Below are 25,388 nucleotides of genomic sequence, written 5' to 3'. Positions count from 1 at the left end.
TTCGCTAAAATGTAATTAATTGTTTTGAAAATGTATTCTATTTGCAAATGCATTTCTACCAATTTCATGTGTTTTATCAATAAGTGCCCAGGAAATGTAACCATTGAATTTAAAAGTTTTAAAAAATGGAATGTAGAATTTAATGTCAAATTTATTAAATCCAAAGATAAATATCTGCAAAATATGAATTTCAAGCAATGAAGTAAAATTTCCATTTCAAAAGCTTTATTGAAATCTTCTAAACATACATTAAACATAAAATTAAACCATATGAAAAACAACATTTCATAAATATTTTTAAATATAATCACAGATTGAAAATAAAATCTAACAAAAGAAGACCTATTCACTAAAAACAATTTGTACAATATTTATACAAAAAAAAGCCTTTTAATAATAAGCAAAATTAATTAATCTGCATCAGCCAATTGAATAAAAAATTAAAAATAAAAATACAATCATGCTCATATATAAAATATATTCAAAACTAACTATTTGAATTGGCAATTACTTTAAATGTACTGACATCTAGTTACAACCTCTATTCTAAATTGTTAAAATTACTATTCTGGTGGATCTAACAAACAATCACTGAGAAAATTAAATGTACAATTTTTTCACTGCTACGGTTCATGTGGAAACCCAAAATATTTTTTAAAAATGTAATTGCTATTCTACCAGTACCATAAATCATGGATTCTTGAATTTTTTTTTTTCTACACAAATGAATTTTTCTCTAAAAAAATAAGTTTCACCCAAAACTAGCAATTTAATTAAGGAAAATGAGAATATAATCTTTGATTTAAAAAAATTCAGCAAATTTAAAAGAAACATAGTCTAAATCAAATTGACTTTTCTCTTTATAAGCATAAAAGAATTTGAAAACCTGCTTCGTGGCAGTTTCCTCAAGCCCACTCGAATTTTGCCACAGAAGCTCTCATGTAATTGATTATCAAGCTACATTATTCAATCAGTTTTATTTAATGAATATATGGATCAAAAACAGTAAATTTAACAATTTGAGTAAAATTAATTCTTTAAATTATCTATTCTTCCAACATGTTTATAATTTAAATGTATTTTTCATAAACCATTATAATATTCATAGAAATAAAAGAACAGAAAATAAACTATCCAAGTAGCAGTTTGGATAATGCCAGCAATTTACATGTTGTCAAACAATGATCCAATGAAATTTATGCAGAAACACCATATTTATTTATCACTACAAGGCTAAGCTTTATTATGGTATATATTTCTCACAAGAACTGACAAATAGCCTTCAATTCTCACATCATAGGCTCAAAAGCATCAAAACCCGACAGGATCTGCACGAAGCATCTGCAAATGTTTGGCAAGTAAGGTAAATGCTTGGCAAAATGATCATATGAGCAGTGCTTAGTCTATGATTACATAAAGATGAAAATATCACTACATTTCATATCTACTATGAGTTGTTCATTGAAGAAGGCTGAGCAAGATAATTTAAATTAAATATCTCAATGTGCAGAATGTTGGGTCCAATAGACCTTTTATTGGCAGGCTCATTTTTTCTTCTTCGATTGCCCAGTGACACCTTTAATCACACCCATGACAACTGATATGTTTTCCCGGATCACATTGTGAGATTTGATGCCAGGCAGTAGGGCTAAGAAAAGCACTAAAAAAAGAAAAAAAATTTAGTGTTTTAAAATTTTAAAAAATATATTAATCTTTTTCCATTACAAATGTAGAATACCATTAAATTACTAGGATGGAACTAATTTCTTCACACATAACTCTAACACTAAGTCGCACACAACTTTAACACTAAATCCTCATTCTAATATACTGTCCTATCCCGATTTACAATTAATGGAAGTAATATAAGAATAAATATTCTTTCAGGGGGTTATAAGAAATTATATATTTTATTGTGTGATTTCTTGGAAAGTGAGGAAAACGAAAATTTTTTCTCCTAAGTTGTCCGTTAAATTTCTCAATAGTTTGAGATTTCATCCACCACAAATCAAAGATTAATATAATTTTCTACTTTTATTATACATACTGAATAGCTTTCGATAAAAATTTATTACAAATCTGAGCAATATAATAAAAACAATAAGTGATTTCCATCCCTCCTCTTACTTATAAAAGAGGCATTTTAAATTTTACAATAAGTGAACCACTAAAAATGATAAAATTAATAATTGCATAATAAAACAATTTCAAAACTTATGAAATAAAAAATAGTACATCCTCAAATTTACTACTTTAACAGCTGCACAATGTTAATGAGCATTGAATTAAGAAACAAAATATTTTCTGTATAAAAAGGAAGGTTGGAGAAATTCATTCTTCACCCAATTAAAAATGCTATAATTAAGGCAATACATTATTATTTCAAATGAATGATTTATGTTTATTAAAGAACATGTCAAGGAGGCAACAAAATTTGATCAAAAAGCTTTAAATTTGTGTCTCAATTTGAGTGTGATTATAAATTAAGATAGAGAGATACATTAACATTTTTTTTTTTTACTCTGTTTAAATATATTAATTAGAACAATCATTTTTAAAATAAAAAAAGTTTTATATTTTGCTTATTTTTATGGAAAAAAAAAACAACTAAAGAATGATTAAAATGAACACAATTTTAAAAACTTTGCTCAATATTATATTATTTTCATTGCCTGAATTATTACTTTATTAAATGCAGATTTTAAAATCAATACCTCCACTTACCAATTAAATATGTCAGGAAAAGATTATTAATCAAGTTGCCAATCCATGCAGTGAAAAGCAGAGCTCCCAACACACCAATAAAATACTGAAAAGAAATAAAGCAAAATACCAATCATTACTTATAACAGAAAAAACATTCCTAACTATTAAACTAATTGGATAAATAACTTTTTATTTTAAAAATTATACCTATGAAAAAAATATATGTCTGTTTTTGCTACTTATTTCGATAATACTAACACATTTCATTCCTTAAACCCAATATGGAATAACTCATCATGTAAAAGTAATAACTAGTTTTCAAAATTTATCCCGACTTCCACTCTTAAAATTTATAATTGGATGATATTACCAGTATCTTCAAAGGAATAAAATAAGTTATTCTATTCTATAATAAATAAAATTTATAGATATTCTAAGAGGCTTGCTTAGCATTTTAATATTGCAATTCTAGTTATTTTTAAATTTTAATAAATTTAATTAAGAAACTTTTCATTCCTTAAACAGAGTGCATAGTGAGAAACTGCTGCAAAAATTAAGTACTAGTAAGTATATGAAAACCTGCATATTTTCTATATGATGTTTTCTGCTTTATAATAATGCATGGATTTTATTGAAATTAAAAAAAAAAAAGATTAATTTTACGTGAGTATTTTTTAAATTTTAATATTTATTCTGTATTTGTGCAATATTTGCACAGCTTCTGTTGTAAAACAAATTATGTCTTTTTGGTTTTTGATAAAAACAAAAAAAGATACAATTGAAACTATCTATAATACTACCAGTTTATTTACATTGATACATCATTTCTGAAAATGTCAACATTGATATAGAAGCATAGCATTATATATCTAATAACAAATAAGGTTAGACATAGCTGGGATGGAAAGTATAAATTTCCTTTTGTGCTAACTTGCTATATTTAAAAATTTCATTTGGGATCTTATTAAGATAAAAACTAAGCATCTACCATCATAAAACTGGCAAAACTGCAATGAAATTGATGGTAATACAATCCATGCTCTAAATGAATTTTATTTAAAAGAACCATTTAAAAGAAAAGAATAGCAGCATTCAGAAATGGTCAGACTGTAAAAAAAAAAATGTCTCATCACTTCTTACTTCAGCAGTTTAGTAAAGACCTTTTTTCAAATGTTTTTGAATTCCAAAAATTTAATAAAAACTTGCTTTTTAACTAATATGTATAAAAAAAGTTCTTACATTAGCTCCATTACTGTTCTTACATTTTAAAAACTGCAGAAAAATATGATTATATATTCTGTGAAGAAATTAAAATGCTTTAACAACTTCTGGATTCTATAAACAACAGAAACAAATTCGAAGTTAAAAGAGAGCCAGTTCTATACTTATAAACAAAATGATAAAAAGCCAGTTGAAGCATTTTTTGAAGCCAGCATGAAATAATATATTGCACTGCTTCAAAATTTAACAAAACTCATCAAATAAATCTTATTAAATGAACTGCCTTAAAATTATTTAAGTTTAAATAAAAGCAAAGAAAGGGTCCCTCCCCCCTTATCACGACTTTAACAGCGGTAAAATAATAGGACATAATGATTCAAAGAACCAATGATATTGTTTTAAATTTCATCATAATAAAAATCATCGTTCCAAATCATTGAGTCTAAAATTAATTTTTCAGAAATTTCTAACACAAAAGAAAAATGCATTCATACAGTATAAAATTTTTATCATTGGAAAGTTATTTTATAAGTCTTTAAAACGGCATTAAAATCATTTTTGTACGATAATATGCTTTGTTGTTATGGTGAAAACATGCAAAAATTCTATTTTTATTTTCTTATTTAAACAAACTTCGAATTAAAATTTTGAAACATCCACATTTTTTCGGGTTCTAATACCCCAACAATTTTACAAATTTCATGCTCCTAAATTCAATGATTTATGGTGCACATTGCTCTGTCAATCAGAATAAACATTTATATGCAAAGAGTAACAAAATTTCTATAAGAATTATAAAAATAAAGCAATAATTGTTAAAGAATGATAGAATCTGGACCTTGAAAAATAAAAGTTTTAAATATGATATTAAATAAAATTAATCAATGAACTGCATGAAAATTATAATTAAATTTAAAGAAAGAAATTTTTTTAAATCAACATTTTGGTAGCGGTAAAATAATGTGACTCATTGAATCAAAGAAGCAATGATATTGTTTCAATATAATAAATATTGTTATAAATGTGGTAAATTAACTCTATGAGAGGGGGCTCTGCATTCTACCGGTGATAGCCAGCAATCGGAGAGCAGAGTTCAGAGTTCACTAGACGGGAGGAGAGACGGACGTACGCCGAGAAGGGCGTGACCGGAAATTGAGAAGACATGATATTCTGAAAAAAGGTCAAAACTGGAATTCTTCATAGAATTTCTCTGCAAATGCCCAATGTACCACACGTAGGTAGAAAAGATCATTTGAACAACATCAACTGTCTGAACCTTGATGTAATATAAATTCCTTCTTCATCATTGAATTCTTATTTGTAAAAATCATCATAATCATCCTTTGTTAATCAAGAATAAAAAGATTAAGCTAATCCAAGTGAAATGATGCATTAAAACCCATCACACCCACATAAATTATGTCAAAATTAAGTTTTCGAAAATTACTAAAACTGAAGTGGGGAAAAAAATGCATTCAATCAAACAAAATTGGTATAATAGAAAAACATTTTTTTTTTTTTCACTTTTAAAAATGATCGAAAAATAATTTTTCTACAATGATGCTTTGATTTTATGTTCATTATATTATTACAAATTATATTCTTTTTATTACAAATTAGATTCTTTTTATTAAACCTCTAAAAGTTTGAAATAACCGTTCTTAGTGGACCTCTAATATTCAAGAATAACTTTCTAAACTTCATGTTCCTAAGTTCAATGGTTTATGTTGTTCATTGCTCTCTTTATCAAGTCAAACCTTTATATGTAAAGAAAGATTTCATTGGGGGTGGATTCTATAAGAGTTATAAAAAAGAAAAGAAAAAAATCATCATAAAATTATAGTATTTAAAACCTGAAGAATAAAAAATTTTAAAAATAAATTTTAAAGAAAAATAATTAATTAATAAATAAAAGTATTAAAAAAAAATTTGTAAGTACATTTGAACTTTATGTTTTGCTTACATAAATATTACTTTCAGTACTTTTTACTAGAAACATTGAAATATCTGCAAGGAAATAATTTCAGCTACTTCTACATTATTCTGCATGATCGGATTTAAGGTCACAAAGAAGACAGTTTAAATAGAAGAGGGGGGGGGGGGAAAAGACAAATTTAAGGAACACGACTTTTTAAAGATTATCAAATATAGTAACTCTTTGCCATGATGTTTTTTTCATTCAGGTTAATATGTAGTAAGTTTGAATTAATGCAATTTCTGGAAGACAATTCCTAAGTGCATTTATATTGAAAAGCACTACAGTACAGTACTTTGCAAAGAAATATTGAAATGGACAATAATAAAGAATTTTTCATCTTAAAAAAAATTCTTGCTATTTAACACTCCCCCCCCCCCAAAAAAAAAGAAATTTTGTCAGTTATAAACATAATACATTAACCAAACCAGCAAAAAAATGAAATTAATAGAAAAATGTAGAGCTTTAATAAATTTTGTTTCAAATCTATTAAATGTAATTCAATATACCAGTCCATCTTTGTATGATTTAATAGTCATATGAACATTAAAGAAAGTTGTTGGCATTATTGTTTTAAAAAAACAAACAGATTTCAATCTTTCTTGATACCAATAAGTAATAACTTTATCCTACATATTTATTAATTTTAACTTTCAATAATTTTTTTTTTTTTTTTAAATTTTCCAGTGCAATTGTCTAAGTTCTTACAAAGAGTATAGGACATATAACTAAGGACACAATGCTAAAATAAAAATAATAAATTTATATTCAAAATTAATTATTATTTTAAATTAGTAATATCTTGATTAAAATGTTTATATTAAAAATTACTTTCATCAAATTAAAATCTAATGATAGCTACAAATTATCAGGCTTTAAAAAAGATTTAATTCAAGCTATATAGAATTATCATTATTCACTATTGATCTTTAAATTATGCTCACCCACAATCATTTAGCACAGGTTATCACTAATTGCATTTGCGTTACATGACTGACCAAATTTAGAAAAAGGGCCAGTTAAATCATAAAAAGACAGAACAGAGGGAGAGGAAATACAAACTTCTTTTAAGTGCTCATATATTTGTTTTAAATACAGATTTTTAGAAATAGGGACAAGAAAGGCTACATAAACAACATTCTGAATTAAATATTAAAATAGGCATTTTTGGAAATTACTATATTACACATTTAGAGCAGTAGCATATTTAAAAAAAGCATTCTATAGAAACAATTCCAATATAAATTGATGGCTATTAAAGCTTTATTATAAAGTTTTATTCCCAAATAATCTTTTTTTTTTTATCTCCTCTTGTTTTGAATTATTTATAATTACAGTACTTCCAGTTGGGATAAATTAAAGTACCATGACTTTTCAATTAACAAATGAATAATTAATCACTAAACAGAAGCAGAGATAATGAAACACAAAACAAAGCCTAAAATCTTGCCTCAGTCACAACAACAAATTGTTTCTCACAAGATAAGGTTTGGTCTCCTTTATCTGTCGAACAGATTCCCACATATGTTTGATCTTCATGTATGTATCCACAAATCCATGGCAAATATCTTCATATTTTTTTTCTTGAGTTCCTGTCCTGTAAAATCAAAACATTCCCATGCACTCTTGGAAATTCTAAAAACTTTATTATTTAAATAATTTGTAAATGAAGAAATAAATCCATACCCTTATATTTTACACTAAATGATTAGTAATATTTATAAATATTATACAATTAAAAGTGCTGTTATAAATACATGAATAGCAAATCTTACAGGAAAGCAAAATTAATATTTCCTGTTTAAATTTCAAATGATTGGCATTCTTCATTTTTGAATTCAAATATATGCTATTTCCCCTATCCTCATTTCTATAATATGAATTATTTTGATGAAACTCAAACATAACAAGTATCTTTTTTTAACAATTCATAACTGTATTCCAAACTATATTCACAGTAGGATAATCAGGCCTGAATTACTGCTACCTTTTTTAAACATCTATAGTGATCTGAATAACTGCTGCTGTTATAATACAAAAACTGAGGCTGCAAACCTATGGCCATGGTAAAAGCCGCTGCCTTAAAAGATGCATCTCATAATTCAAGTGACAATAACTTAATAACTTTACTATAAACTAAGATTAATAAAAAAGGTATCAACATTTAAGAAAGTTGTACAATTAAATACATTATGTAGCAAAAGTTGTTAACTAACTATTAGCATATCATTGCAGAAGTTTTGCACTTTATTTCTTCATAACTTCCTCAGACTTTACAATTGGATGCAACCTGCTACTTAAGTAGAGGCATTTTCCATGATTTCTCCCATTAGTGAAATATTAAGTTTATGCAGTTGCATGCTATAACATTAAAAAGTTTTCTTTCTCATTTCTCTCTTTTTCACCCCTCTTCTCTGAAGTTTTGGAATTTATTTTGAAAATTAAAAGAATTCTTACAATTGGAGTAAGGTTTAAACAGTTTGAATAGCTTCTCTCTCTCTCTCTCCCCTCCCCCTTTTTTTGTCACAGTAATTATTCTTTCATGATAGGAACTCTTGAAACACTTGATTCTTTTATCTTAATAGCAACTTTTTCATAAAATTCAATAATTTTTAATTGATGTATGACAAGGTTTTTTTTTCACATTTTAATCTTATTGTAATAACACAATCAATTCCACATATTGGTAGAATAATGCAGCTGCTAGGCTGACAATAATGGGAGATTTAATCTTCTAGTCTGAACCATAAATCTGATCTTTTAATAAATTTGGAAACTCAATAAGGGATGAAACCCACAAATTTAAATAAAGCTAAAAATACTTTAAAACTTCAAACATACAAAAAATAGAAACTGTAATAGAGAACTACAACAAGATTAAGCTGGTGCACCCGAACTAAGAAGTTAAACTGCCGTATATTATAGTTCCAAATCTTTCCAATTTCATGCTATTGCTGAAATCTTAAGACATTTCATACTTAAAATAACTTATTAAAACCAATATAATTAGAAATTAATGCTGCCAAAAACCATAATGATATATAAGAAACTTTTTATTTGTTAGAAATTCATCCATAAAAAAATTATGCAAAAAGTAAATAATGATTTAATTTTACTTGTTTGAATTTGCATTTGGCAGCAGCTCTGCTAATGCTAAATTTTGAATTCAGTTTGTTTTAATCTTTCTAATGTTAGTAATCAAACAATGCTTACGGCATATTACAGTAATATATTAAATTTAAAACAGACCTGATTTATTCTTTATTCGGATAAAATTAAACTATAAGTTTGAAGCTATTGCAGGAAATGAAGTGCAAATTTCTACAAAAATTCATCAATCATATGCTAGTCAATAAAGAACTTTTATATGAAGTGCACTCTGATAGGACAACTTTTAATTCTTCGATCCGTCTTTCCATACAACTTATCTACTAACTTATGCAGCAGCTTCTCATCAAGTCATGAAGGCAAATCATGAATTATGAAGGGACTTAACAATAAGTAGAATAAATTTTAAATAATTATTTTAGAAAAGTTCAACATCTAAATAAATTAAATCAAAATTTTAATCAAAAAGATGGTCTGTATGGTACATGATAAACTATTGTAATCTACACCTTTACTGACAATTTAACATCATAAAATAATTTTAAAAGGCATAAAATCTTTGAAACGAATTAATTTTTTACAGTATTTGTTGGATAACTCATGTAGGAAGACACAAAAAATATTTATGTGAATACGAATTAGGACAAAGCCATACAATGTATATGTTTATTTATCTAGAAAATCTATAACTTATGGCTGAGTTTGCATTATTATCAAATATCTTTTTAAACTTCAAGAAAATGCAGATTTAAGAAGTGTAAATACCCATTAGAATCAAATCTTTTCATGATATCATATTTAACACAAAATTAATATTTGATTTATAAAAATCATTCCTATTTTTACAGTTATTCTAATTATATGGATTTTCAGATACAAGTTATATTTTTCTTAATATTTTAATCAAATCTGATATTATTAGCATTAAGGTAAAAATCACTCAAAGCTTTATATTTTATCTCTAATATATTATAACAAAACTTACAATTGATTATTTAATATTATAAGTAAACTCTGAAACTCATCAGTAAGCCTACCATAGAAGTTAAAAAATCCATTAAATAATTTTTACTACTTTTCATTAGACTAAGTGACTTTTACCTCAAAAATGATGGTATGCAGCTTAGATAAGTCAAATATTAAATTCTGTAAAACATCTTGCTTTTACATCACTTACAATATAACAAATAACAATTTTAACAAATAAGTAAAAATAATCTGATGTAACAGTTTACATAAATTAATATTTTTCAAGACAGTTATTTGTTTTGTTATTTTGACAACGGATTCTGTTTCCTCCCTAAAAAGGTAGGTATAATATAATTCTATGCACATACCTTAATGCTTATGATGTAAAAATGTTAATAATGCAGATTTATTGACTATTATTATTAGAGATAACTGATATCGAACTGAAATCAAATTCGATATCAGTTATCTCTAATAATAATAAAATCGGATACGAATCTTTTGCTATTTCATCAACTGAATCTTCAACTGTTTCTTGGAATTCCAACGGAAGATTGATAGACATAAAGCAATATAATTTAGTATATGTATACTAAGCTAGGTTATAATATTTCTTGGAGACATTTTTCATGTTTTTCTTTTTATTTTTGTTAACCCATTTTGAAATTTTAGTTGCATTTTTAACATGCAGAAATAATATCTTCTTTCATCTTTAATCTTATGCAAGCAACAATTACAAAATAAATAAATAAATAAAAATAAAAAGATTTTTATAAATCTTAAAAGTGTACAAAATTATCTTTTTAATAATACAAATTTAATTGTTGTGAAACTGCTTTCATACCATAATATTTATTTTAATATAATTACAAAATATGATTATTCAAACTAATTCTGAAGAATATTTAATATAATTTACAATAATGCTCTTCATAGTCGCAATGAATTTATTGATTCAACAAAATTTAAATGATCTCTTACATAATTGAAGGTCTAAAAAAATATCATATATTTATATATGGACATAAATACAATAGCTATTTTTACTTTACAATTCAGTAAGTAAATATAGTAAAATGTTGTTTTTTTTAATCATAGGTTTTTACAACTAAATAAAATAAAGTTTGACTTGTCTTGGGTTAATGAATTTTGTTTAAATTTTGATATGTACAATATCTGTAAGTAAAATTGCATTCATAGATATAATTACCTACAAATACATTTTTATGAACTGTTACGCATCTGCTTTATTTTATTTTTACTGCACTTATCGAAGATTATAAACAACTTTGAAATGCCAAACTTTTCAGATTCTCATAATTATACCTAAGAATAAAACTACTATAGATTAGAACATACCATTTGCTTGAATCAAAGACACTAGCACTAAGCATAGGAACAACATAATCCAATATGCATGCGATGATACCAAAAATTGATATAGTTGTTAAAACAGATGGATCAAAATACCAAAGCATTCTGAAAATGGAAATGACAAATACTTTAAATGAATAATAAATTAAATAACATTTCATATTAATCTGTAAATTAAATATAATATAAGGTCCAAGAAGATTTTACAAATTAAAGTCATCAAAAAAAAAAAAAAAAATGAAAAGCATGAAGATATGTTACCAGAAAATCACATGAAAAAAAAATGTTCAGAGAAATAGAAAACATTTCTATACAACAGGCAAATAACTTTCAATTGCATACTAACAAAAAAAGAACAAACAAGAAAAAAAAAATTGGGAATGAAGATACCTTAATAAAAAAAAAAGCATTCTAACTTCAATTGATTATACAATTTCCGAAATTTGGGATTCAAAATTTTATTTTACTTTATATGGACACTTGAATTCTGAGGCAAAATATTTGAAAGATTTTTATTTAAAGACTTTAATATTTACTTAGGCAACTGTTAAGCTAAAATTACATAGCATTTTGTAAAACATAACTCTATTTAACTAGGGAATTTTTTTAATCATAAATAATATACATTTTATTAAAAATATCAATTTTCAATAATTTTTCTCACATATTTTATATTTAATTAATAAATTTTCAATTTACTCTAAAGAATTCAATATATTAGTTGGATATTTAAAACCATAATTATTTAGCTCTAATTTTAATCTCATTTCTTCTTTTTGAAAGCAGCATTCTACAAAAGTAAACATATTAGTAAAACATTATCTACCAAAAGATAAATTTTGCTTAATGTCTATGTGTAAAACACACACACACACAAAAAAAAAAAACTACATAAAATAAAGAGATAAAAAAATTGTAAATAAAGTAAAATACATTAGAATCTGGTAAAAATTATTTTTAAAAAATATAGTACAAAGACAATTAATCTTAGAAAGAAAATAATTTATGCGCCATCAGTACTACGTAACAAATGAAAGTGATACTTCTGTTACTTTTCTCAAGGTCAACATATGTATTCTCTTGGCACGTGGTCAGAAATCCAATGTTATATAAGACTAGTGATTATTTGTTCACCCCGTTTTTGCCTTCTTGTAAATAATCATGTTTGTCTCCCAGGGAGATAGAATAAAACGAAATTAAAAATACAATGTCTTGTCTATGTCTTAGACCTGCCCTCTGCTCCAACCAAAAATAATGTTAAATATTATTTAGCCGACAGGATTCGAATCCATTATATTATATATATATATATACTTTAATTTAAGAAACCTCAATATTTTAATTAAGAAAAATTCCTTTTCAATATGGACTGGTCAAAGGATTGTATGACTGATCAAAAGATCATTAGAACCTTAATTACTTCTTACAAAATTTAATAAAAATTCATATTTTTATCAAAATTTATATATTGATTACTGGATACTTTAAAACTCCACAAATGGTATGAATGCAAATTATATAATTCAAAAAGTTGTAGAGTTCTATTACAATAGAATTGTATTCTTCTTTATAGATGCTTCAAAAGAACAGATAGAATGGCTTTCATACCATTATAGCAGGACTTTGACTATTCTCCTCGGATCTAAATACTCATTCCTCTGATAAGTATATAATTGAAAAGGAAACTATACAAAACTTTAAAAATGCAGATATCAAGCTGTATTCATGTTGCAAATCTGTTCGTTGTTTTTCTCGAAATGTACCTTTTTTCAGCATTTTGTTCCTAAAGAATCCAAAATTAACTTTCCTGATATTGGAATATAAAACTTATTTGAAAAATCAAATACTTTTTTATAGTCTTTAAATCTTCCAGAACAATTTTCATTAGATTGAAAGTTTTCAAACAATGAATGACCATCTTTTTCATATTCTGCACCAAAACTGGTAAAAATGATCAATTTATACAGAAGAATATAAAAAAAAATGGTTGGATAATTTTGATCAATGACAAACAAAGCCTCTGTAAGTAGATATGAAATAAACAAAAACAGGGAAATGCATAGAACATTCATTTAGGCTAGATTCATAACTAGGTAACTATATTAGGTGTTATTAAAAATAAATAAAAATAAATTTCAAAATTAAAGAAACCAATTATTAAAGGGAAGTTCATTTACATAACTAGTATTTAAGGTACAAGTTCTTAAAACAACTGATTTGCAGTTATCCAATTATAATAGTTTCATTGTATGATTTAAAAATTTCATACATGATATTAAAACTTATATTAAATCTGATCATTAAAAAGTTATTCCAAAATAATGAAGCTCACTCCTTACTTATAATAAGCATGGATGAATATGTGTGTTTGTGTGTGTGATGGTGCTTTATAGACCAGGCCATTTGACCTAGAGTTACGAAACAACTTGAGTACATACTTTGGAAGATGAAAATGGACACCTCAGAGCAACTATTCTAAAGAATTTTAGTTAATTAAAAATTAAGCAAAATTTTGGATATCTTTTTTTAGCATTAACTTCTGAAAATATTACAGAACAAAATTAATTTTTACATCATCTTAAACTATAAAAAATAATAATTTCAATGATATCCATGTTTTAACATACACATTAAGTTCCTATTTTTAATGATTTTTTAAAAAAATTTTTTAATTATAATCTGCCACAATTTACTTTTTTCCAAATGAAAATAAAATTTAATACGCATGTTATGACTGCATAGGAATAATTAGCTTTTATAAACGTGTTGCCATCATTTTGATAAAAACTCAAATGGAAGGATTATGTTAACACAACACAGAAAACTGATGTAGGAGTGTATGATTTTTGTATGAAATGGAATAAATATGAAATACGATATTTTCTAAAAAAATGAATGCAAGAAAAAGTTTTCTATGACTTTTGAAAATAGCTATATTATTAATTCAATAATTCAGTTTCACTTAAGACATGCATTGTTTAATATATACAGGATATCCATTTTAAAAACCAGGCCTAAAAGCTAATTTCTTAAACTTTATTAAGTGACATATATATCTAATAAAAAAATTATCTAAATGAAATAAATAATTATATATTATGCAGTTTGAATCAAGAAATGTTTTGACAAAGCAAGAATTTTAAATTTTTATATGGCTCTTCTATTCTACAAATTATATTTAATAAAAAAATTCTTGAGCCATTAATATTTTATATAAAAAAAATCCTACTCTTTTGCACTTAAAAGTGATAGAGTTATGAAAAATTGAATGTCTCTCTTTTATAAAAATTTGCTAATTTAGACTTCTCCATTGATTGTCTTGAAGTAAATACACTATTCAGCACTTGAACTTTCCCCATGACTGATTGTTTAAAACAATGAAATCATTGATTGTCCTAAAATAAAGATATTCAAAACTTACTAACTTAGACAGGTTCGATCGCAGAAGATTGAAACATTAGAGTATCAAGACAATTTTTTATAAGATTGAAGGAGAGTATAAAATTTATGCTGCATAATTGTTTTCACAAGTAGATTTATTGATTAAAATTAAATAAAACCTTATTTACCACATTTAAATCTTTTTCAAGGTAAAACTGAATTTTATGATGAATTAGAGCAGTTTTTATAAAATATTTTTTTTAAAATATTGCACAAATTATTAACAAAAAAAAAAAAAACTGTGGTACACATAAGATTACAATGCTGAAAGATTCACTTTTCTGTAGTCATATTAAATGTGTATGTGTGTGGTTCAGCAAAAGAATTTTCATTTTTATTGGTTTTATGTCTTCCATTTTAAATTCAAATTTAAATCTTATGGCAGTTGAGAGTAAATTTGAGAGAGATATAGAACATTGAACAAAATATCTTGCTAAAGAAGAAGAAATCAAGGTACATAGACATGTCACTGAAAATTTTAGAGAGCATTACTCTTGGCAAATCAACTGGCAGCAAAAGATGGCTAATGGTACAATAAATGTAAAAAAAAAAAAAAGGACATTTTGATGCATTTCTTTTTAATAATTATTATCAACTTAAGAATTGCAACTTTTCTAGATCTATAAGCAAAATATTTTGAATGGACAAAATCCACAAAAAGCAAAATATTCTGCATGTACAAAACTGAATTTTTCAGCAAGATCTGATAGCTATAAGAAGAAGGGAAAAAATCTTCATCTTTACCATAAGCATATCTTTGCCAGACTGAAAATAGGATTTTCTAAAATTTATAACTAAAATCAATGTATTAATTCTGATTATTATTATTATATTAATTAGCTATAAAACTTTTATTATTCTATTTTATATATATATTATAGCTATTCAATTCCTAAACATATTCATCTCCTTTATAACCATAAACAAAACCATAACCATCATATTTTTCTTTTAATGAACACTAAAAAGTATACTTGTTAAATCTCCTATGAAAATATGACCCTGTATTCCCATAGATTAAAATAATAAACTGCTATTAAATCTATTGTCAAATTTCAAATACACTGAAAGTATTTTAATTAAAAACTAATAAAATAGTTTAGACATTTAAATCAAAACAATTTCATTGAATATTATAGAGAAAGGCTATATAGAGAATTATTTATGTGGTATGTGAAGAATTGCCCACTGCTTTCAAATTACCAACATGACACGATCTTTCATCTTGTTTCTTAGAACTCTAAAATTGCTTGGATATCACAATTGCCATGCTTTTAAATCTGGCAAATAGTACAACAAAAAAAAGCAAAAATAAAAGGCCAATTCTTCACCAGATCTTTATTTACAAGAGAATAAGTATTTGAATCAATTTCAAAATCAACGAACATTGTCTTTTTATTTAATTATTCATTAACTAGATTCCAAAATTAAATTTTAAACAATTATATTGAACTGTAAAAAAAAGTAATTAAAATTCTTGCTAGCCATAAAATTTTAATGTTTTCTATATTGCACTTCAAAAAATATTAAAAAATAATGTATTTTTCACTTTCTATCATAAAATTGAATGTCAAATAATTAAATAAAAAGTAATTGATTTAATTGTTTTTTACCTTACTTAAAAATAAAAATTTTAATAAGAAACTAATTTTATTATAAATTTTTATTCAGCATTTTATTGCTTTTATTCTGATAAAATATTTGCATATAAAATGTACAATTTACATATAAAATGTACTTTTATTAGTGTACATATAGGAAAAGAAATAATAAATAACTTACAAAAATATGGCAGATACAATTCCTGCAATGATTCCAGGATAATAGGGTTTATGCCATGTCAATAAAGCACTGCAATGTATTAATATTTCTCTCCAATTTTCCAAGCGACGTCTGCAGATTTTTACCAATTCCTAAAAATAATACTTAAAAAATTGTACCAACATTTATGGTTTGAAACAACAGCAGTTGTAATAAAGAAAACGTATAAGTGAAATTTGTACACAATATACATATTTGCAACTTTCCTCCGTCTTTTTTCTATTAAACACGAAATATTTTACGCTACTCAATTAAAAAAATAATTAATTTTGCAAATATTCAAATTTTTTGAATGTCTCAAACTTTAAATGGAATTTAAAATAATGAATAGGCACTTTATAATCAACTATTAAAATAAAATATACCCAGGAAGCAATTTTTTTTTTTTCATCTTGAACAAGTGTGATTGCTCTGTTTAAATTATTAATATAATTATTTCTAAACAATAATGTGCAGATTGAGAAAATATGATTCAACATTAACCGCAAAATTGCGATTTTCTTCATTTGTTACTGTGCAATGTAAACATCAAAGTGTTTTGAGTTTTCACAGTTCTTTTAAGACAAGAAACATAACTGAATATGTGCATATAATCAAAATTTTGTAAGTAAATCATTTTTACAAATTTCAGTTTAAAAGCGGCAAACAGAGAATTTACCTGCTCTGATTTTTGAGACACACCCTCAGTTTTGGATTCGGATTCGTCTGCCATTGAAAAATTTCAGCTTCAAAAAATTTTGAAGATATAAAATATAAATTACAAAGAAAAGTAAGTGTGTTACGTTTTCTGTCAAAGATATGATCTATAAATTAGACATCAAATATTAATCACTTAAGGAAGAAGGCAATGAAGCACTTGCTTCTATGTTTGTTATGATCGAATTTCAGAATTTTTTAATTCAATATGTCGGTTACAGCGAAGTGTTATGCGTAATGCACAACTTATGACAAATATTTTTAGTTATTGTTATTTCGAAAATCTATTCCAAATTACCATTTTTTTTTCAATGATACTTTTTTTAAAAATGCGATTATGCGCAAACATTTTTCTTAAATTGAAATAAAAAAATGCAGTTCCTTATATTATTATACTTTCTTCAAAGTTTGTTTTTTAGTTCTCTAAGGTTGTTGGACAAGTTGGGTGATGGCGTATTTCCGGACCTAGAACCGATTCCGGTATTATGCCATGTCAAAGAGAAAAATTTGAATTCTTTGTTTGAAGATATTAACGAAAATTCAAAATGAAGTTTTTTTTTTTAAATGTAATGACTTAAGGTTACTTTTGAAATGTTAAAATTAATATTTTTATCATTAAAGCTGCCAATTTTTATTTAAAATAAGAACCTTTTGTTGAAAGGTTGTTATAATTATTTGTGATCGCTCTTTTTGGCGCCTTTAAATTAGGGATGACGAATATTTTCAGAGCGGTTATTACGTAACCAATATCAAAAAATCACAAATACAAGTGATCAATACTTTTCAAAGAGAGATGTGATTCAAATCCTTGATACGATCTTACTGATGATATTTCGATTACAGGTTTTGGATCACGATAGAAAGTAACAATCGATACGATATCACTCAAATTTGCCGGAGCGGTGACTTTACTGGAAAGTAAGAATCGATACTATCTGTCCAACGGAAGCTCTCGAAAGAAATCTGTGATTGGATTGAAAAGTGAACAGACCGGTTATTGGAATTATCGTATCGTATCATTGACTTGCATATCACTGAAATTTATCGGAGCGGTGATTTCACCGGGAAGTGCGAGGCTTCACTGGAAAGTGCGAAGTCACCGATCCACTTTACGGGAGTGACTGATATTCATATTTGATGATGCGCTATTCCATACAGATCATTTTTAATTGCTCGTGACATGATTGACTTTGATTACATGTACTCTGTTTACTGCTGGTGCCATCTATTGTTAGAATATAGGACTAAAGTAAACATTTTAAAGAAATGACATATATTTTTAACTCATCTTTTCCAGAAAATGGTTTACTCTAATAAATAAATTAAATAAATAGTTTTGAGAAAAAAAAAATTAAGAAGTAAGCTGAAACAGCTAAATTAATTCAATCAGACGTTAATTAAATTAGTAAATTAAGTATTAATTACAATTAATAAACTTTATGTTTAATATTAAGTAATAATTTTTAATTAATAATATGATTGAAATAACAGATATTTGGAACGCATATTTAAAAATAACAATAGCAATATTATTTGTTATTCAAAAAATCGTGGATTATGCATCTCTACTTTAAATCCCTATTCGACAGTAAAAAAGCTTATTCAAAAAAAAAAAAAAAAATACCATCCTTTAAGTCAGAATTTATCCCCCCCCTTTTTTTTTTCACCACACGTATAATTTCTCCATTTGAAATCGAATTACTTCCCTTTATTTTCTCATCTTTTGATTTCTTTTTTTATTATTTCATTTGAATGGAATCTTAGAATTAATTGATTATTTTTATATTTTTAATTATTGGTAATTATTTGATGTTTTTTTTTTTCTCTTCATGTCTAGCGAATACTCCACATGAAAAGAAGGATGGAAGTGGATGTGGTTACCCAAAGGAGATACGGTGGAAAGCTCATTTACAAAACCAGAAATTCCCTGATCCGTTTGATGATATTCGATTCTTCGATATGTGTTTACGAACAATGAAAAAATATGGCCTGATATTTCTTTCGGGAAAAATCAAGAGAAAACGAAAAATTATAAGGCACTTCCATAATTATATTCTCAAAAGAAAAGTTGAACTAATTTCAGCTAACAGAAAAAATGGTACAAACATCTGCATTTTAATTTGTAAAGCAAGATGGGTGGAATATTAAAAAGAAATATATCATAATGACCAGATTTGAAATTAAATGGTCACTGTACTTGCATGGATGGGTATGAATTAATGTTGCCTCTTTAAATTACATATATCCTTTAAGTTACATTTTTTATTAATATATTGTAACTGTTTTATTAATATATTGTAATCTTATTAATATATTACCTTTCTTAATGCATATTTAAATTTTCAAAATTTTATTGTTTCATGTCGTGTTTAATATGTTTCAGTATTAAACACGACATTATTCTCCAGCAAAATGAATACTTGTAAAAAGTTACACAGTAGGCAACCATAAACAGAACTCAATTTTCTGACATCACTTATAATTGTAACTGCATACCTTCAAGCACTTTCCTTTGAATAATACCAATCACAGTGATATGCTGTTTCGAATGATTACAGTGATTCCGTTGTTCGCAATAACCGACCAATTCACTTTTTAAACTAATTCAAAGAATTACTCCATTCCCTTTATGATCTCCATTAATGAAAAGGGAAAATGGCTATCCTGTGGAATATTTCCTGGTCCTAAAATTTTATTTTATTTTTTTTTCTCTGTGGGGCCAGCTAGACTAGAATATTTTCATGTAGATTTGAATACATCTATTCTGGAGTACAGGATTTTGATAATATTAACCACTATCACATTAAGTGGCATCTACTATATTTTGAAAGTAGGTTAGTAAATGTGGAATCGTGTAAATATTTTTCATGCAAAATATTTACTATATATGTGATTTTATTGATCGATATAAAAAAGTGTCTTCTACACTACTAAAATAAAGTACTTGATAGATGAATTAAGCCAACAATAATTGAGTTTACTTCCATTCTTATGCCAATACACACACACACACACACAAATCAAGAATATATGCATTATAAAATTTCAATTCCAATTAAAATTTATTTAATTTAAACAAACTAAAAAAAATTAAATATTAATTTCTGAATAAAACTAAAAATGATGCACTTGTATTTAGAGAGCGCTAATGCTGCGACTACTAAAACACAGATGAACTTAACCAAATCAGTAAAAATATCAAGTCAATATTTGTTGTAAAGCGAAGCGAAATGTAACCGCCAACAGGCGGCGATGTTGTGACGACAGCCTGCGAGCTGCGTGATATATTCAGTACGAATTGTGATCTCGGCGTAGCCGTGTGATTTTTATAAGTGTATCTATGTTTGTGTCGTCCATTTGTCAATAAACGTTATGTGTCTGAAAAACCTTTGAACTTATTTTGACTTAAGTACCCCGCATCTGGTAGATGCAAACCTATTTTAATATCTGAAAGATTCTGTTTAGTTTGGTTTCCGAACACAGTGGTGTCCGTGACAGGACTGGGTACTTTTGATTTGAATTTTTCTGATTTTCATGACAATGGAATTGACACAGTTGAAAACACAGAGAAAATCGTATCGTACTTCGTTTACGGTATGCGCGAAAAAGCTTGAAGAAGAGCTTATGAAGGAAGTACCTGAACTGAAAAAGCTTGCGATTTTGAAGTCACAAATTAGCGACAAATTTCATCGTTTGGAAACATGCCAAACCGAACTTACGAACCGAATCTTGGAATTGGATGATGCCGAAACGGCTTACGAAGAAGACTTTTTGTCGGCTGAGGAATATCGGGATACGTATTCTGAGCTTTGTTCTCTAGTCGAACAAATGAGCTTGATGGAAGTTAGCACTAACGAATCCTATGAAAGACGCAAATTCAAACTCCAGAAACTTGAGCTAAAGAAGTTTAGTGGAGACGCCAAAGAATACCTAACCTTCTGGAGTCAATTTAAGAAAATTGATGAAGACGCAAGCATTCCGAATGAAGACAAATTTCAGTATTTACTGCAAGCTGTTGTGCCAAAAACGAAGGCAGCTCGCGTTGTGGAAAGTTTCCCGGCTACAGCTGAAAACTATCCAAAAGCCATCGCTCAGCTAAAAGAAAGATTCGGACGGGAAGACTTACTGGTTCAAATATACGTGAGAGACTTGCTGTCCATGGTGATGAAGAATGCGGCCTCCGGACGTTCCAAGACTGACCTTCCAGCGTTATATGACGAACTGGAAGGGAAAATACGCGCCCTAGAAAGCCTAGGACGTACCCAGGAAAAATATAGCGAATTTCTGTGTCCACTTGTGGAGTCCTGTTTGCCTGAAGAAATCTTATTGGCCTGGGAAAGGAGCCAGAATCAACGTAGCCTGTCAGAGACTAAAAATCCACGAACTTTAGAGTTCTTAATGAATTTCATACGCCAGGAAGTAAAAGGTGAAGAAATGATCAACCTTGCTAGAGCTGGATTCGGACCCCATCCAGGCTGTCGTAGAAGGGATAATTATAGAATCCATAATGAACAGTTACAACCGATTGAATCAACAACCGCTTCAGCGTTGGTAAGTCTTCAAACGCAAGGTAAGAAGGTTCAAAACTGTATTTTTTGTGACAAATCGCACCTTAGTGAGAAATGTTTTTCAGCTAAGAAAATGTCTTTAGATAATAAGAAATTAATATTAAAGAAAGAAGGTGTATGTTTTTCTTGTTTAAAAAAATCTGGGCATATAAGTAAATTTTGTAATATTAAAAATCAATTGAATTGTTCACATTGTAATAGCCATCATTTTGATTTAATGTGCGATAGAAATAATGAATCTAAATGTGTTGCTCCAAAATCTGAGAATTCCCTCTCTAACATCAGGAAAAGCGAAACTATCTTTTTGCAAACGCTCTGTATTTTCATTAAACATCAAGGTCAGCAGAAATTAATTCGCTCTCTTTTCGATTCTGGTTCGCAATCTAGCTACATAAATGAAAACATCGTAAATCAACTCAATGTTTCTCCACTTAGAACTGAAACTGTTCTTCATGCTTTATTCGGCGGGAAAGAAACTAAACCGATGAATCATGATGTATTCCCGATCGAGGGCAGTAATTTAGACAAAACATTTTCTTGCAGCTTTGAAGTTCTTTCTGAAAGAAGAATTTGCGGCTTTATTCCTAGGATTGAGGATAAAGATATTTTGAATGAATTGAAAAGAAAGAAAATAGATTTCTCGGATTCTTTCCGAAATGAAACAGAAATTAATATTTTGATCGGCGCAGATGTTTTAGGAAAATTATTGACAGGAAATGCAATTGAATTAGAATCTGGTTTAACTGCAGTTGAAACGAAACTAGGTTGGACTGTTTTTGGAAAAGGTTCTTATAAAAATGATAATATTTTAACGACATTATCAATGCATTCCATGACCTTTCCAGTAAATAAACTTTGGCAACTTGAAGTTTTGGGTATTTCTAGCCCCACCGAATCTGAAGGGGGAAAAGGCGATATTGATTTAAATGATTTTAATGACAAAATGAAAATTCTTCCTGATGGAAGATATGAAGTTGAACTTCCTTCGAAACATGATTCTAAGAATTTACCTAGTAATAAAGAATTAGTATGGAAAAGACATGAAAAAATGATGAGCAAATTTGGAAGTGGGGAATTCTTTTCGGATTACAAGAAAGTGTTTGAGGATTGGAAAAACTTGAATATTATTGAACGTGTGCCGGATTTAGAATTAAATAAAGAATGCCATTATTTATCACACCGGCCAGTGATTAAATTGGAAAGCCAAACTACAAAAATTCGCCCGGTTTTTGACGCTTCTGCTTTTGAGCGAGGGAAACCTTCTTTGAACGAATGTTTGTTTAAGGGAATTAATCTAATAGAATTAATACCAGATATTCTCGATCGATTTAGAATGTATCCAATTGGTATTAGTGCAGATATTGAGAAGGCATTCTTAATGTTATCTGTTGCACCTAAAGATAGAAATTTTCTTAGATTCTTTTATCCTTGTAATGAAGAATTGATTTACAGACATTGTAGAATTGTATTTTTTGTTTCTTCGAGCCCATTTTTATTGAATGCTACAATTATGCATCTTCTTGAAAATTGTACTGAATTTTATGATATTGTGCAGAAACTCAAATGTTCTTTTTATGTTGACAATTGTTTAACTGGAGTTTGAAGTATTTCAGAGGCTGAGAATTTTATTGAAAAGGCAAAAATCATTATGTCTAAAGGTTGTTTTAACTTGAGAGGTTGGGAGAGCAATGTGGAATGCAAACATATCAGTAAATATTCTGGAAATACTTCAGTTTTAGGAATAATTTGTAATTTAGATGAGGATACTTTGAAATGTAAAATTGATTTTGGAATTTTATCTTGTGAAACTAGAATGACGAAGAGATTTATTTTGTCTACTGTACAAAAGTTTTATGATCCTCTTGGTATGTTGACGCCTTCTACATTGCTCCCTAAACTTATATTACAAGATCTGTGGAAATCTCGTTTTTCTTGGGACGATGAATTACCTTTTAATGTTACTGAACTGTTTTCTAAATGGTTAAACGAAATGTATTTATTGAAAGAGGTATCCTTGCCTCGTTTTATGAACTTTAACGAAACATCAGAATTACATGTATTTGTAGATGCATGCAAGGGGGCATATGCAGCGTGTGTCTTTGTTAGATCAGAGGAAGAAGGTGACATTAAGATTAGGCTCATTCGCGTTAAAAACAGAGTGGCTCCTTTAAAATCTTTGAGCATTCCAAGATTGGAATTGATGGCTTGCTGTATCGGAGCCAGGCTTATTAACTCTGTTATTAAAGCTATCGATGCACCAGGCATTAAAGTCACACTCTGGTCAGATTCCACTGTTGCTTTGTGGTGGATCAAAGAATGTGGCGACTGGTCTGTTTTTGTTGCCAATCGCATTAAAGAGATCAGAGAACTAACTGAGGGGTATTCGTGGCGTCATGTGCCAGGAGATATGAATACTGCCGACATTTTATCGCGTGGATGTTCCCCACAACAAATGCTAAAATCGAGATGGTGGGAAGGTCCATCATGGTTAAAAGATAACCATGAGTTTTGGCCTTTCAGCAGCATCGTTGGTCAGCCTAATGAAGTGGACATTGAAAGGAAAAAGTCTAAATCTGTAAACATGAATCTAACCGAAGACACACACCCTTGGTATGCAGAAAGAATATCGGATTACAATAAAATGATTTAGAGTATTTGCACGGATATTGAGATTTGTGAATAACTGTAAGGTTAATGAAAAATGTAAAGTCTCTGAACTTTCACAATCTGAAATTGAATATTCTGAGAAGAAGTTAATTCTTTTAGTGCAGAATTGTTATCTTTCTAATGCAAAATCTTCCAATTTTATTGAAACTTTCCTTGACAATGAAGGTATATTAAGAGTAAAAACAAAAATAATTAACCTGAATGATGAGAGATCTTTTTTGTACCCAATATTATTACCTGAAAAATGTGTATTTACTAAACTTTTAATTACATTTGTACATATAAAAAATTGTCATGCAGGAATTCAAATGATGCAAAGTTTATTCAAAGAAAGATATTGTATCATAAGATCTAGGAAAGCCATTAAAAATGTCTTGAATGATTGTGTAATTTGTAAACGTTTTAAAGTAAAATCTATGTCAAGCGAACCCACGCCTTTACCACCAGATAGAGTAACGGATTGTGCGCCTTTCGAAATTGTGGGGATAGATTTGGCAGGGCCACTGTTTTTGAAAGATAAAGAAAAGGTGTGGATAGTTCTTTTTACTTGTGCGGTCTATCGCGCCATTCACCTTGAACTTGTAAATTCTCTATCTTCTGACTTTCCTTTTGTCCCTTAAACGGTTTATCGCTTGACGTGGTCGGCCACGAACAATTTATTGCGATAATGGAACCAACTTTCGGGGCGCTTCCAGTGATCTTTCAAAATTGAATTGGAGTAAAATTCTGAAAGAAACAAGATTTCCTGAAATATTTTGGAAATTTATTCCTCCTACCGCAGCTTGGTGGGAAGGCTGGTGGGAAAGGTTGGTTCACACTCTAAAAGATCTGTTAAAACGCAC

The 25,388-nt window shown here is 27.7% G+C and overlaps 2 protein-coding genes across 2 annotated transcripts; one reads left to right on the top strand and one right to left on the bottom strand.

Moving 5' to 3' along the window:
- Positions 1–203: 203 nt before the first annotated feature.
- Positions 204–17,527, bottom strand: LOC129968288 (ADP-ribosylation factor-like protein 6-interacting protein 1). Its single transcript, XM_056082146.1, has 6 exons — positions 17,274–17,527; positions 16,577–16,707; positions 11,339–11,458; positions 7,382–7,499; positions 2,725–2,809; positions 204–1,660 (listed from the first exon to the last, which is right to left on the bottom strand). The coding sequence occupies exons 1-6, from the start codon at positions 17,325–17,327 to the stop codon at positions 1,545–1,547; spliced, it is 624 nt and encodes a 207-aa protein (XP_055938121.1). The 5' UTR covers positions 17,328–17,527; the 3' UTR covers positions 204–1,544.
- Positions 17,528–23,527: 6,000 nt separating this feature from the next.
- LOC129975545 (uncharacterized) lies at positions 23,528–24,529 on the top strand. Its single transcript, XM_056088607.1, has one exon. It carries the CDS (start codon positions 23,528–23,530, stop codon positions 24,527–24,529), a length of 1,002 nt encoding a protein of 333 aa, XP_055944582.1.
- The last annotated feature ends 859 nt before the right edge of the window (positions 24,530–25,388 follow it).

Source organism: Argiope bruennichi, chromosome 1 (genome assembly GCF_947563725.1).
Source record: "Argiope bruennichi chromosome 1, qqArgBrue1.1, whole genome shotgun sequence".
Classification (NCBI taxonomy): Eukaryota; Metazoa; Arthropoda; class Arachnida; order Araneae; family Araneidae; genus Argiope; species Argiope bruennichi.
Note: the sequence above shows the minus strand (reverse complement) of the source record. Positions and strands in the feature narration are given on the sequence as shown.